The sequence below is a fragment of the Fistularia commersonii genome, chromosome 7, assembly GCF_037954325.1.
Source record: "Fistularia commersonii isolate RoL2024-O1a breed Wild chromosome 7, RoL_Fcom_v1.0, whole genome shotgun sequence".
Lineage (NCBI taxonomy): Eukaryota > Metazoa > Chordata > Actinopteri > Syngnathiformes > Fistulariidae > Fistularia > Fistularia commersonii.
In genome coordinates, this window is record NC_141290.1 from 5804384 (window position 1) to 5819535 (window position 15152).

The 15152-nt window shown below is 44.5% G+C and overlaps 1 protein-coding gene across 5 annotated transcripts in view; it reads right to left on the bottom strand.

Annotated features, from left to right (window-relative positions):
- Window positions 1-15152, bottom strand: part of ptprz1a (protein tyrosine phosphatase receptor type Z1a) — a 50878-nt gene that overhangs the window by 21394 nt on the left and 14332 nt on the right. For all 5 annotated transcript variants that reach the window (XM_086149327.1, XM_086149326.1, XM_086149330.1 and 2 more), the window contains exons 2-11: window positions 13864-13926; window positions 11209-11388; window positions 9597-9748; window positions 8922-9017; window positions 8323-8389; window positions 8058-8215; window positions 6400-6550; window positions 4356-4540; window positions 4128-4254; window positions 3-43 (exon numbers count right to left, since the gene is read on the bottom strand). In XM_086149327.1, coding sequence (XP_086005453.1) covers window positions 3-43; window positions 4128-4254; window positions 4356-4540; window positions 6400-6550; window positions 8058-8215; window positions 8323-8389; window positions 8922-9017; window positions 9597-9748; window positions 11209-11388; window positions 13864-13926 — 1220 coding nt within the window. The remainder of the gene's footprint in view (window positions 1-2; window positions 44-4127; window positions 4255-4355; window positions 4541-6399; window positions 6551-8057; window positions 8216-8322; window positions 8390-8921; window positions 9018-9596; window positions 9749-11208; window positions 11389-13863; window positions 13927-15152) is intronic.

The following is a 15152-nucleotide window of genomic DNA, read 5'->3' on the forward strand; positions in this document are numbered from 1 at the left end:
ACCTCCTCGTCGAAGTCATCAGAACCCGGATACAGTAGATTATCTGGGAGGACAAGATAACAAGATCAGCCAAAAGAAGAAACCCCAGAGTCACAGGAACAAGCTGAGACTGCTTTTGTTTTGAAATCCCAAAGTTAAAGATAAGATGAACAGACAGCAGAAAGCGGACAGGAAACAGAGGGCAGGACATGAGGGAGAAGAAGAAGAGGGAGCTGCTTTGCTCGGCTCTGGAAAAGAAACATTTGAGCTTTTTATTTTATTTTATTTTTTCCACATTTTCTTTAAAGATGGCCTCCATGGTGACTCAGATGTATCTCTTCCTGTTCAGACGTGTCACTTCCTTTCCAGTCATTTCATCTGGTTCTGGTTCTGGTTCTGGTACATGCATGCATGCATACACACACACACACACACACGCTCTTGCAAGCACACGTCTGCACAAACCCACAAAAACCACACACACATGTGTGCACAAAAACATGCACGCACTCACATACGCACACACAGATGCATGCACATGTGTCCACATGATCACACAGAAATGAACCGTCTCTCACACACATGTAAACACAAACACACTATCACACTCATGTACACAAAATCAAACACACAAACACATACATGCACAAACAAACATACACACGCACACAATCAAACATAAAAACATACACAATGACATATGCAAATAAAAACACATGCACGGACATACATAAAACAGCCACAAAGACACACACACACACACACACACACACACACATACACACGCACACAAACACACACACACGCACGCACGCGCGCGCACACACACACACACACACACACTTACACACATACACACGTATATACATGATTGCACACACACATGAAGTCTCTCACACATGCAAACACAAACATATGCATGAATACACAATCACACACATGTCCACGAAACAGTTTGACACACGCATACAAACACGCGCTTACACAGACATGAAACAGACATAAAGACACACATACACACACACACACAAATGCACACAGAAAACACTCATGCATACAGGCATGCACACAAACACGCATGCAAGCACATACACATGATCACACATATGAACTGTCTCACACCCATGCAAACAGACACACACACAATGACACTCCCATCTACACACAAGATACTCACACACACATATACACTTTTACACACACACACAAACATACACAGTGATGTACACACACACACAAATTCACAATAACTCATACACACACACACACACACACACAAAATAATAAAAATGGCATCATGCAGGTGACATGCCATGCACACTGAGCTGCTCCTGTCAATCATGCAGGTGAAGGCGACCCAAAACATTTGCAACTAATCTATTTTTTCAATCTAAAATCAGGTTAAACTCCCCCGCCTGTTGCCATGGGGACAGACAGCAAACTGAGGAGGGAGCGGGAGGGAGCGGGAGTGGGCGGGGGAGGGGCGCGGCTCTTACCTGGCCAGGAACTGGTTTGTCAAGATAGAGGTGAGGTCTTATTAGGTTGGACGGAAACCCGCGATCGATATCGGGATCAATGGCGGGAATCTTCACCGGTCTGAGACCTCCTCTTGAACTCCTCCAGACCTACTCCTGTCTCCTTCTCCTCATCCTGCTTCTCCTCCACTCTTGGAGTTTCGTCAAACACTGGGTTCCAGCCCAAAATGTCAAGGCAACATCTCGACAACCAACTGGCCTCCTCCTGACCTGCTTCTGACCTCATGACCTCCTCCACGCCTCCTGACCTTCTCTTGACCTCATCCTATCCCCCCGACCTCCTCCAGACTATTCCTGATCCCCTGCTGACCTCTTCCTGACCTGCTCTTGACCTCCTCATGACCTCCTGACCACCTTCAGACCTCTTCCAATCTTCTCTTGACCTCTTTGTGACCTCCTATTGACCTCCAGACCTCCTCCTGGCCTTCCCCAAATCTCCTCTTGATTTCCGTCTGACCTCCACAGATTTGATAATAATCTCAATCCCAATCTTTAATTTCTATTTATTTATATCTGTTTTACCATGATGCTCCTCCCACACACACACACACACAGACACATATATATATGCAACATAGTGCATATACACTAATAAAAGTGCATATATACAGTATGTATAATGTATATATACTGCAAATTTACATGGCTAACGGTTAGCCTAGCATGCTAACATGTTTACTGCGTGCAGTCATGTGACCCGGTGGGATGCTCATTGATGCCACACAGGAAGTAGGACCCGGTTGACGTTCACAATAAAACCAGTCAACTTTATTTTCCTTTTTTTTTTCAACAATGTGGCAGGGACGAGAGGGGAAGACGGGCACGATGGGAAACAGGTAATGACCTCTGACCCCGCCCACCGCCCGAAAAACCACACATCCTCGGCGAGTAGAGAACGAAAGAGAACAAGAGTCAGAAACGAAGAAGAAGACGACGATGGCGGTCAGAGAACGTCATCGGTGCAGTTTGCACTGCTTCCCCAGGAACCACTTAGGGAAACGCCGGGGCCACAGCGACCTCCATGTTCACTGAGGTGCAAATATACATGGAATTAAATGGATTTAAATTTGGAAATTCTAAATTTTATTTCCTCAATTTCACTGGAAGTCAAGAAGAATTTTACAATACCCTTCTAAGTACAGTAAGGTGAATAAAAGTAATAAATAATAAACAAAGTCCAAACTGCACCCATTCCGTGAGAGACTGTTTCACAATGAAAAAGAAAATATACACAGAAAGAAAGCGGAGGAAGAGGAAATGGAGGAGGATGAGGAGGAAGGCAAAGTTGAGAACACATCTAGTGAAAGTGAACCTTCCAGTCATCAGGAAAATTATTTCTCAATAAATTACATCTCTTTAAAACATTTGAAATCTAATATATTAAAATTTTTTAATCAAATTATATATTTTTATCAGATTTCTTTAGTATGTTTATTACAAAATCAGCGATTTATACTAGAAGAAGGTTTCAAAATAAAAAAAAAAAAAGAAACACTTAAAAACTTTTTTCCAAAATATTTATATACAAGTTGAGGTTTTAGATAAATTAACTATATGGATAGTGTTAAGTTTTCTAATAAAAATAATGACACTATTTTCGGGGGGGGGGGGGTTCGTCCGCCATTGAGGTGCTACTTTAATTTTTGAGGGTCATTGCAGCTCTTCCGGGGGTCATTATATATATTCACAAAATCAGGAATTTATCAAAGTAATAAATATATATATTGATTTATAAATAAATAGATTGAATAATCAATAGTGGCAAAACATTTCAAAACATAAAAAAAGAAACACACTTTAAAACTTTTTTTTATATACAACTTGAGGACACAGATAGATTACCTATGCAGAGGATTCTTATTAGTTTTTTAAATCAAAATAATTAAGTTATTTGTTCGGGGGGGGGGTCTGCCATTGAGGTGCTATTTTTATTTTGGTGGGTCATCGCAGCTTTGCCAGCCAGCTCTTCAACGCTGTCTTTTATCAATGAATTACTTTTTTTTCCAATTTATTCAGAATATTTATCACAAAATCAGCACTTAATGAAAATAATTCATGCGTAGATTAAAAAATAAATCGATAAAATCAGCAATAATGACAAAAACTTTCAAAATAAAAACAAAAAAGGATCACACCTAAAAACCTCTTTTCCAAATATCTATATACAAGTTCAGGTTAGGGATAAATTAACTTTTTAATTAAAATCGAAGGGGAGGTTGTCTGCCATCGAGGTGCTACTTTTATTTTGTCAAGCAGCTCCCCTGGCCGGTCTCACCAAAGTTGTTTTGTCCATTTTTTTTTCTCTGCTTTCTTTAGTATATGTAACACAAAATCAGCAATTTATCAAAATGATAAATATGTTAATTACTGAATGAATAGGTAAAATCAGCAAAAATGACAAAAAGTTTTTTTTAAAAAAAAAACCACACCTAAAAACCTTTTTTTTTTCCAAAACATCTATATACAAGTTGAGGTTAGAGATAAATTAACTTTGCAAATTAGATTCATAAGGTTTTTTAATTAAAATATTTCAGTTAGATGGGGAGTTTGTCTGCCATCAAGGTGCTACTTTCATTTTCCCGGGTCATCGCTGCTCCGCCGGCCGGCTCTTACCGGGGTCGTCGGCGGGCATGGTGACGGTCAGGGCGTCGCTCACTCGTCCGTAAAGCCCGTTGGTGCACACCGCCATCACCTGCACGATGTAGCTGCTGTTGGCTGTCAGGTCGTCCAGTATCGCCCCCTGGAGGACGGAGGAAGAACGTTTATGCATTAAAAAATTAAATTAGATTAAAAAAATAAATAAACAGAGCGAGTCAAACGGGGCGTCGGGGGGGGTCTCACCACGTCCTGGTCCCCGTCCGTCAGGTACTCGGAGGGGACGGCGTCGTTGGCCGTCAGCGGCCCGTAGCTGACGGCGTACTTCTCGATGGCGGAGTCGTAGACGGCGCGGGGACGTTCCCACGTCACCAGCAGGCTGCTCAGGTTGTAGGGGAGCAGCTGCACGTTCTCCGGCTCCGAGCTGCACACTGAGGACGCATTGTTACGGACACAAAAGAACAAATCCATAATACCGTTATTATTATTATTAGCTTGATTCAGTTATCTATATGGCTTATCCTGCAGTCACTGGGTGAAAGATGGGGTTCCCAGTCATTCAGCCACTCATTCACACGTCATATGAAGAGATAAAATTCCTCAATTTCACTGGAAGTCGAGTAAAGTAAATAAAAGTAATAAATAATAAACAAAGTCCAAACTGCACCCATTCCGTGAGACTGTTTCACAATGAAAAGATAATATAAACAGAAAGAAAGCAGAGGAAGAGGAAATAAGAATAAGAATAAGAATAAGAATAAGAACAACTTTATTTATCCCGAGGGAAATTGTTGTGCCAGAGTCTCAATTAGAACATAACAATAATAATAATAATAAATGGAGGAGGATGAGGAGGAAGGCAAAGTTGAGAACACATCTAGTGAAAGTGAACCTTCCAGTCATGAGGAAAATTATTTTTCTATAAAGTACTACTTGTTAAAACATTTGAAATCTAATATATTTCAATTTTTAATCAAATTATATATTTTCATTTATTACAAAATCAGCAATTTATCAAAATAATTTTCTGAAATATAGATATAGATAAATGAATAGATAAAATCAGCAATAATGACAGAAGATTTCAAAAAAAAAAAAAAGAAACACTTAAAAACTTTTTTCAAAATATGTATATACAAGGCCTCGGTGCACGAAAACGAAAATGATCGAAAACTCGAACACACAAACAAACAGACAAATTCAAGGGCATCCTGCATTGTGTTGTCATAGCGTAGCAGCAGTTAAAAGAGCTAAAGCTAGTCTGTGCAATTCTGAAGAGCACTAAAGACGGCTGATGTGGCTAAAGGGGTGGATATGCGAACATAGCAAAAGTCTCAAGTCTCAGAAAAAGTAGAAAAAGACTGCTAACTGGAGTTAGCATTAGCAAGGGTCTCCCCTGCGGCTTTACTTTTTCTGATTGAGTGAAGGAAAGGGCGTAAGATGAGAAAAAACTAGAATCACAGTTATAATTAAAGTTATCTTTAATTCCTTTCTGTTATTTTTTTTGCCACAAATATGCTTAAAAGAAAACAGTATGTTTTTGAGGGGCTAAAAAACAGATCAATGGGATATACAATGATTTGAAAATTGATTCAGCTGGCAAAACATTTCAAATTAAATTTGTATGCCGAGGTTCTACTGCACAACTATTTACCCTGTCACTTACAACTCACGTATCTATATATTTTATAAACTTGTAGATGGAAACTGAACTTACAATCATCTAAATCTGAGGCCTGAACTGGCTGCTGTTCTCTTTCTCACCACTAGAGGGCAGTGTCACACTGCAGATCTACTACAGCCTGATCAGAAAAGTTTGATTCCTTAAAGACAAAAGTTTTTTGTTCATAAGTTTATCATTTAATTACTTTGTTATTCATTTACTTGAGAAACATTCACCCCCTTTCAGTCAGAATCCCTGCCAGAGAAAAACATGTGCTCTATATTTATTCATCTGCAACGGATTCATATACAAATATATTCAAAGGTCAGATCGGATCTGGTGGAAAATCCTCCTCTGCTCTGTGACGGCAGAGCGGGACGATCAATACTGGTTCATGATTGACTATCGATCGTGCAGCGGGTGATGTGCACGTGGAAGTGGGCCAGCCGGGGTCCACTAGGGCCAGCCAGGGTCGGGTATCGTCCTGGTTCTTCTGTCCCCGGGGGGGGTGTGGGGGTTCAGGAGCCCCTCGGGACCTTTTTTTTTACAGACTGATGTAATCAGAGTACCTTCATTGGACACCCGTGTGACCAGTACGCCTGTGGACAGGAAGTGGGCGGGGCTTACCCGGCGTCAACACCTCCTCGGTGCCGGTGTAGGAGGAGAAGATCTGGCCCGCGAACTGGTGCTGCAGCTCCCGGTAGTTGTTCTGCAGGTAGTCCATCAGCATGACGTAGCCGGCCTGCTGCATCGTCATCACCTCGCAGAACGACTCCAGCTGTAAACGTCAGAAAAAACATCACACAAACAACCACCAGACAGCCAGCTAACAACCATCGGTCAACCGTGATACAAAAAAAAAAAAAAACGCAGCAGCTATCAAACAAGGAGCCAATTATTAGACTCCTGTTAGACAACCATCAAGCAGGCAACTACCGACAAGCATCGGTCAACCATCGGACAACCTTCACAAAATTATCAGAGAACCATTAGACTTCCTTCAGACAACCGTCAGACGCTTGTAAAACAACCATCAGACAAAAAACATCCATCAACCATCAACGGACAACAATCGGACAACCACAAGAGTCCCGTAAGACAACCATTGGACAACAATCAAATAGACAACCATAAGACAATCGTTGAACAACCTCTAGACAATCACCAGACAACCATTAGAGTCCCGTAAGACAACCATTGGACAATTGTCAGACAGCCGTCAAACAACCATCAGACAACCATCAAACACACAACCATAAGACAATCGTAGAACAACCTCTAGACAATCATCAGACCACTATCACACAAACAACCATCGGACAAACATTGGACAATCTTGAGACAATTATGAGACAGCCATCGGACTCCCGTTGGACAACCATCAGAGGACCCTCAGACAACCATCGGACAACAATGCTACTGTGCACAAAACCGTCACACAACATCAGAAACAACAGCCAGTTCGCTGGTTGTTTAGACTCACTTTAGTCTGAATGGGGATGAAGAGGAAATGATGAAGAACATCTCATGTCACTGAGTTTGTTCCACAAAGATATATTTGTGGGAGAAGCTGAGGGAGTATTTCTGAAACTCATCTCCAGGTGTGTGTGTGTGTGTGTGTGTGTGTGTAGTGTGTGTGTGTTGCGTGCAAGGCTTAGATTACAAAGTCAAAGGCACCTGGGCTGACATGAAAACATGTTTTTCCGTTCTTTCTTTCATATCAGTGTGTATCTGTGTGTATCTGTGTGTGTGTGTGTGTGTGTGTGTGTGTGTGTATGTGTGTTTCTGTGTGTGGGTGTGTCTTTCAGCCCTAACACTGTGAAGGTCTTTTGTGAGCCAACATTTGTTACATGTAATGAGTGTATATGAGCGGTCATTCAATGGCAGCCTGCGGGGAGAAACACACACACACAGACATACAGACACACACACACACACACACACACAGACTCACACTTTTCTGTGGTATGATAATTGAGCAGGTGTGCGTGCAGGAAAGGTGTATGCGTGTGCACACATGTCGTAGCTCGACAGAAAACTTTTAATTGTTGCGAATGTGTAATTACAACTTTATCTAGTTTGTGTTATTATAACTTAATTACTGTGTTTTCAAGTGATTCTCAACAAACAAACAGATTTTTAGATACAATATTCCTGTTTTAGGAGTATAATACATAATATAAAAATAATAATCCATTAAATCTTAAACGCCTTTTTCGAAACGTTCCCTGGTTTCTGCGCGTCAGGCGGTCGGTGTGCACGTACGTGCGCGGCCGGCGTCTCACCTGGCGGTGGGAGATGAACGCCGTCTCCCTGAAGACGAGCCACTCCACCGTGTCGCTGCACGGCGGAGACGTCAGAGAGCCGTTATACACAAAGTACTTGTCAGTGGCGTTGGGGAGGAGGCCGCGCAGGGAGAAGGACGACACCCGGGAGCTCTTTCCTGGAAGGATGGAGGAAGAGGAGGAAGAGGAGGAAGAGGAGGAAGAGGAGGAAGGGGTGAGTACAGGGAGGAGGAGGAGGAGGAGGAGGAGAGATGACGTCTCATACCGTATCTCCTCACGCTGTTGATGGCTTCCACGATGGGAGCGTAGTTCATGTTGTCCATGTCACTGGTCTGGAGACAGAAACACACACACACATGAACTGTGTCTCTGTTATACACGCACACACACATACACACGCACACACACACACACGCACACACGCACACACACACACACACACACACACACACTCACACTAACAGTGTCTCGCTCTCGCACACACACACACACACACACACACACACACTAACAGTGTCTCGCTCTCGCACACACACACACACACACACACACACACACACACTATAAAAGTGCCTCTCTCTCTCTCTCTCACACACACACACACACAAACACACAAACAGTGTCTCTTTCTAACACACACACAAACAGTCTATCTATCTCTATCTCTATCTCTCTCTCTCTCACTCACACACACACACTGTACCAAAACACACACATACACATGAACAATGTCTTTCTTTCTCTCTCTCTCTCTCTCTCTCTCTCTCAGACACACATACACATTAACAGTGTCTCTCTCTCTAACACACACACACACACACACACACACACACACACACACACACCCTGAGGCCGGAGACCAACCTCAACCATAATGGCGAGTGCCGTGATCCTCCCCCCCGCCTTGATGGTTTCGTCCAGGGAGCCGTAGAGATGGTCCTCATAGCAGTAGACCTGCATCTGTGGACGGAGACAGGCGTCACTGTCGCCTTGGCAACCACTGACGGGGTAGATGATTGACAGGAAATAACCAGGTATCTAATGTCTAATTGAGTGTGTGTGAGAGAGAGAGAGTGTGTGTGTGTGTGTGTGTGTGTGTGTGTGAGAGAGAGAATGTGTGTGTGAGTTTGTAAGGGACAGTGTTTACACACACACACACACACACACACACACACATTCACTGTCCTGTAACCTGGTCACAGGGGCACAGGGGGCGGAGCCAATGGCTGCTGACACTGACACAAAAGGGGCGGGTCTTAACCTGGGCAGTCAGCTGTCAATCATCAAACCATTCACCCAAAAATCGAAGCCGGTAAACAAAAGTAGAACCCAGGCGGGAGAACATTTTAAGAACCAAGATGGAAATAATTGTGGGGAACCCAAACATGAGAACATGTGGAGAACTCAGAAAGGGGAAGGTTTGGAGAACCAAGACAGGAGAACGTAGAGGGAACCCAGACAGGAGAACATGTGGAGAACCTCGACAGTTGAACATTTATGTGAGACTGCGTGGAGCGCAGAACCCGGCGGTGTTCGTACCTCCAGGGGGAACCGGGTTCCGTCCAGGCTGTGCTCGGAGCCCTCTGATGAGGCGTTGCAGCGGCCCCAGTGGAAGGTAATACGTCCGACCTTGAACTTTGACCTCAGGCCGCCACCTCCGATGTAGAAGTCCCCGCCCACTTCAACGGCCACTGGATAGATAGATAGATATGACATCACTGTGGGAGGGGCTCAGTCCTTGTCAATCATACTTTAAGCCGGTCATGTGACCCGAAGTGAAATCGCAAAAGGGCTTTTAAGTCTTTCCGGAATAAACTTCTCTCCGCCACCGACCCCACCCTTCCTCCTCCTCCTCCTCCTCCTCCTCCCGTCTGAAAATACCTCTGATCAAAGATCCCCCCCCACTCCCCAACGCCGCCGCCGTTCGTGGAGCCCCGGGCGCCATGTTTCCACGCAAAGCGACCCGTTTCGCCTCCCGCTCATCGATCGGCAGAACGTCGGTTCTCCGGTTTCATCTTTCGCGTTGTGAGGAAACGTACCCTCCGCCGGGGAACCAAATATTGACCCGGTACTGGGCAGCGGGCCCGGTACCGCTTCACCGCCGCCGCCGGCCTTCTGTTTGACGCTGAATCAGAAGCGGCACCCGGACGTTCGAGCGGCACAAGAAGAAACGGCGTTCAAAAGCTGCTTCTGGTCAGAGAATGTCCTTACTAATAAAAGCTTGAAGAAAAGCAGCAGGGCTCTACTGTCAGCAGCAATGGATGGATGGATGGATGGATGGATGGATTGTTGAGTGGATGGATGGATGGATGGATGGATGGATGGATTGTTGAGTGGATGGATGGATGGATGGATGGAGGGAGGGTGGATGGATGGAGGAAGATAGATAGACAAATGGATTGATTGTTGGATGCATGGATGGATAGATGGATGGACAGATGGATGGATGGATGGATGGATGGATGGATGGATGGATGGATGGATGGATGGATGGATGAAGGAAGATAGATAGACAAATGGATTGATTGTTGGATGCATGGATGGATAGATGGATGGACAGATGGATGGATGGATGGATGGATGGATGGATGGATGGATGGATGGATGGATGGATGGATGGATGGATGGATGGGTTTATTGGTGGACGGATGACGTCTGGCTGGATTGCTTGTCGGGCTGATGGACGGATTGACGGATCGTTGGACATATGGGTGGTGGATGATTCCCGATTTATGATTGAATGGGTTGACTATTGGATGGACAGATGGATTGAATGGATGATGGACTGATGGATGGATTGACATATTATTGGATGGATGGACTGATAACAGGGCAGCTTGATGGTGAATGAATGGATTGTTGGACAGATCGGTGGCAGATGATAGATGGAAGAATGGATTGATAATTGGATGGCCGGACTGATGGATGGAACGGATAATAGTCGGCTGATGGATTGATCGATGAGCGGACGGGTGGTGGATGGAAGGATCTTTGGACTGATGGATGGACAGATGGATGGTGGAGGATATTAGATGGTCAGAGATAAGTGCTTGCTATTAGCGTGCTAGCCTGCACTGTTGTGCATGAATGATTATGAAGCCCTAGATGGTTCTTGCAGGAGGCTCCAAAGGCCGGCGCCAACTATTCCTACCTGTTTTTCCATTGTTCTTGATGGTGGTGACATCGGAAGTCAGGTTCTCCCAGCCGTGCAACTGCAGATCCCGGTACTGGAGCTTCACCTGGGCCAGGCTCTCCTCGATGTTGATGGGCGACTGCTTGGTGTTGCTGCAGGTGGGGAACTTCTTGGCCCAGTTGTCCTGGTTCAGGGTTCCTGAGGACAGCATAGGCCAATGGATACTGCCGGGTACAGATGTTCAGTAATATATCGGGAGTACTTTTTCCAGAATACTGCATGGACTTCCCCACAAAAGTACACACCTGTACTTCACTTCATTCAGCCATCCATCCATCCAATCCCTTCATTCACAGATTATCTGCCTGTTGTTAGTTGATTCATTCATTCAGCCAGCCATCTTTTCATTCATAGATTATCTGTCCATTTTTTTGTTGGTTGGTTGAGTATTTTATTCAGTCATTCATCCATCCATCCATCCATCCACAGATTATCTGATCATTTATGTGTTGGTTGGTGGATTCATTCATTCATTCACCCAGCCATGCATCCATTCATTCATGGATTATCCTTTTTTTTTGGTAGTTGATTAGTTCGTTCATTCATTTGTGCATCCATCCATCCATCCATTCATTCCTCCATGGATTATCTGTAGGTTTGTGGGTTGATTCATTCATTCACTGATTCATCCATACATCCATCCAATCATGTTTTATTATTATTATTGTTATTACAACAATTTCCTTCGGGATAAATAAAGTTGTTCTTATTCTTATTCTTATTATCTAGCCATTTGTTTGTCGATTGATTCGTTCATTCATTCATTTGTGCATTCGTTCATTCATCCAACCATCCATCCATCCATCCACTTATTGGATGGATGGATGGATGGTGAGGTTGATTTGTTTCATCATTAAATAATAATTTGTGCATCCACTCATTCATTTATTCATTCATCTATTATCCGCCCATTTGTTTGTTGGTTCATTCATTCATTCATTCATTTATTCATTCATTCATTTGTTCTTTCATTAATTCATTCATTCACTCAGTTGCTCTTGCACATCATAAAGAGGACACACATTTCAGAACCTGATTTCTGGTCCTTGGTCTTCTGAGGCTTCGGACAAGAACCTGCCCTCCTCCTGCTCTGTCTTCTCTTCTTTGCAGTCAGAAATTAAAAAGCCTTTTGCTTTTAAAATCCAAGCAAGGCTCTTTTATTTAAGTTGGCCATCACCCTGTGCTCTTATTTTGAAAGGGCTCCAGGGCATCCAACTTCCTCAACGGAGGTAAAAACACGTTTGGTAGCAGGACTCACGCTAACAAAACGCAGGTTAACATCACCCCCACCCCCCTCACACACACACACACACACACACACACACCCACATGCCTTTCCTAATTCTCTCCTTCCTAACCTCCAGCCCAGTGTCTGGCTTTTAATTGCACTCCTTAAAGTTGAGAGTTTACATTTTTTCGGGGGGTTAAATGTGATTATCATGCCAACATCGAGGTGACGCTATTAGCCAGGACTGCTAATGTGATTAGCTTCAACCAGAATCTGTAGCTTTCATTGCTGCTTTCTTTCGGGGGGGCAGGGAAGGGGGTTGGACCACAAACATCTGGCACGGTCCAGGTGTGTGTGTGTGTGTGTGTGTGTGTGTGTGTTTGTGTGGCGGGGGGGGGGGTCGTCCCAGAAATGCCTCCAGATGTTGGTTTGTTGTGGTAATTGTCATCAGCCATGTTGTTTTTCCCACCAGCTGGAGCTGTGAAGAACCCCTGGCGATCACATGACCCTCCACCCTCACTCTGATTGGCTGTCAGTGCCTCAACCAGGTCAAGAGGTTACACATGAACTGGCACATTACTGTCTTTTTTGGAACACACACACACACACACACGCAAGTAATGATGTAATGCGATGATGTCACAGCGAAGATCTCCAGTTATCAGGTGATTCAGGTTTGAATTTCCAATCGAAGTCCATATTTCTGGTCTGTCCGATTGGTATTTTTTGTGTGTGTGTCTGTTTGTGTTTTCATTTCCACATGTAAATCCTGTGTCGCCATCTAAAACGACTTTGGTGTTTGTTACAACGTAATTAACAAACGTCAGCGTGATGTGCGGGAAAGTAAACTGAAACAGTCCAGAACCCCAGTGCTGCTCACTCTCACACAGAATCGGTGAGGCTGCCCTTTGAAGCCACACACACACACACACACACACACACACACACACAAACACACACACACACACACACAAACAGCTCAGAGGTAAGAATCTATCTAAATCATCAAAGCACAAACATTAAAGTCTGCTGGGCAGGTCAAACACACACAAATACACAAACACAACCACAACGACACACACACACACACACACCTTTTCAACAAACACAACTGTCTGTGACTCACAAACAGCTCGCTGTTTTGAGGTCAGCTGGTAAAAAATAGGAGAAGCCCAGAAGAAAGAGGATGGGGAGAGGAGAAGAACAAGAAGAAGCAGATAAAGAGGAGTAGGGGCAAGAGAAGAGAGGGGGGCCTCCTGAGTCGGTCGATATCCGATGTTCTTCGAGGAGCCAAATTGAGGAACCAGAATCTGGATCTTCAGTCTCAAACGCTGTAAGCAAAACAAAGTGGCCCACGGAGGCCGCGGGCACACGGGTGACCTTACCTGCATACGACCAGTCGATGTCCTCGGAGAACTTGCGCTGGTTCCTGTACGTGTAGCCTTCGGCTGCAAGACACAGAAGACGGGGAAGGGAGGTGAGGGTTAGGAGGGCGATGGGATGTCGAGCCGTTGATGTTACACCGGTGGCTTATCTCAATTTCCGCCTGAGACAGATGGAACATCAGAAACGTCAAACTGTACAAAGGTGAGGTCATCGACGGACAAGGTGATCGACGGCCCTGATCCCTTTCACTCAGGTGTTATGTTTGTGTCTTGTATTGACAAACCAGAAACAGCAACGCGTTTCGATATACGTACTCTTTATTACTCGAGCGGCACAGCGCTCAAATTTGTTGCTTTGCTGTACAACAGCAAGCCTTCTGGGAAATTTACATTTACAATTTACAATTCACATACATTTTTTCAACTAGCTACATTTGTGGGGGATGTTGCCACTAAAATGTTGCCACTTCTAGTTAAGCAGCCTTAAGGTTAGAAGACCTTTGAAAAGATTTGGAAAAGACTCATCTCACACCTGCTCCCATCCAAACAAGTTTTCAGTCGCAGCCTAGTCTCAGACTAAGATTTTACAAAGACTAAAATCTTACAGGGTCACTGTTTATAAGACTACAATTAGATTCTCTAAACACTTTTTTCCAACCATGCAATGTTTGCAAAAGGTATTTACAGAGCCTCTGCTATTTCAGTCCCTCGAGATCCGTTGGGAGAGTCGATGTCATACAAGCTACTCCTGACATCCTTCGCCGTTACCGCTCATCCATTCCGCCAACAACTACTGCCGATACCACACCAGTGATTGTCTACATGTGTTTTGTGCACATGGAGAAAGCATTTGACCCTTGGGGGTCCTCTGGGAATTTGGGGGTACTAGACCCTGTAATACAGGCTGTTCAGTACTTGTATGATCTATGCCAGAGCTTGGTCCGCATTACAGGTTGTAAGTTGGATTCATTTCTGATGAGGATTGGACTCCACCAGGGCTGCCCTTTGTGACCTCTTCTGTTCAGCAGGCTGTCTTGGGGAAGAAGGAGCTGAGCCGAAGGGCGAAGTTCTCAATTTTGCGGTTGATCTACGTTCCTACCCTCACCTATGGTAACAAGCTGTGGGTTGTGACAAAGTCCCGAAATGAGCTTTCCCTTCAGGCTCTCCCTGAGAGGTAGGGTTGAGGAGTTCAGCCATCCAGGAGGGGCTCAGAGTGGAGTTAGGTGGGGTGGCTCGGGGATCAGGGTAGTATGCTGCCTGGACACCTTCCCGGTGAGGTGTTCCAGGGT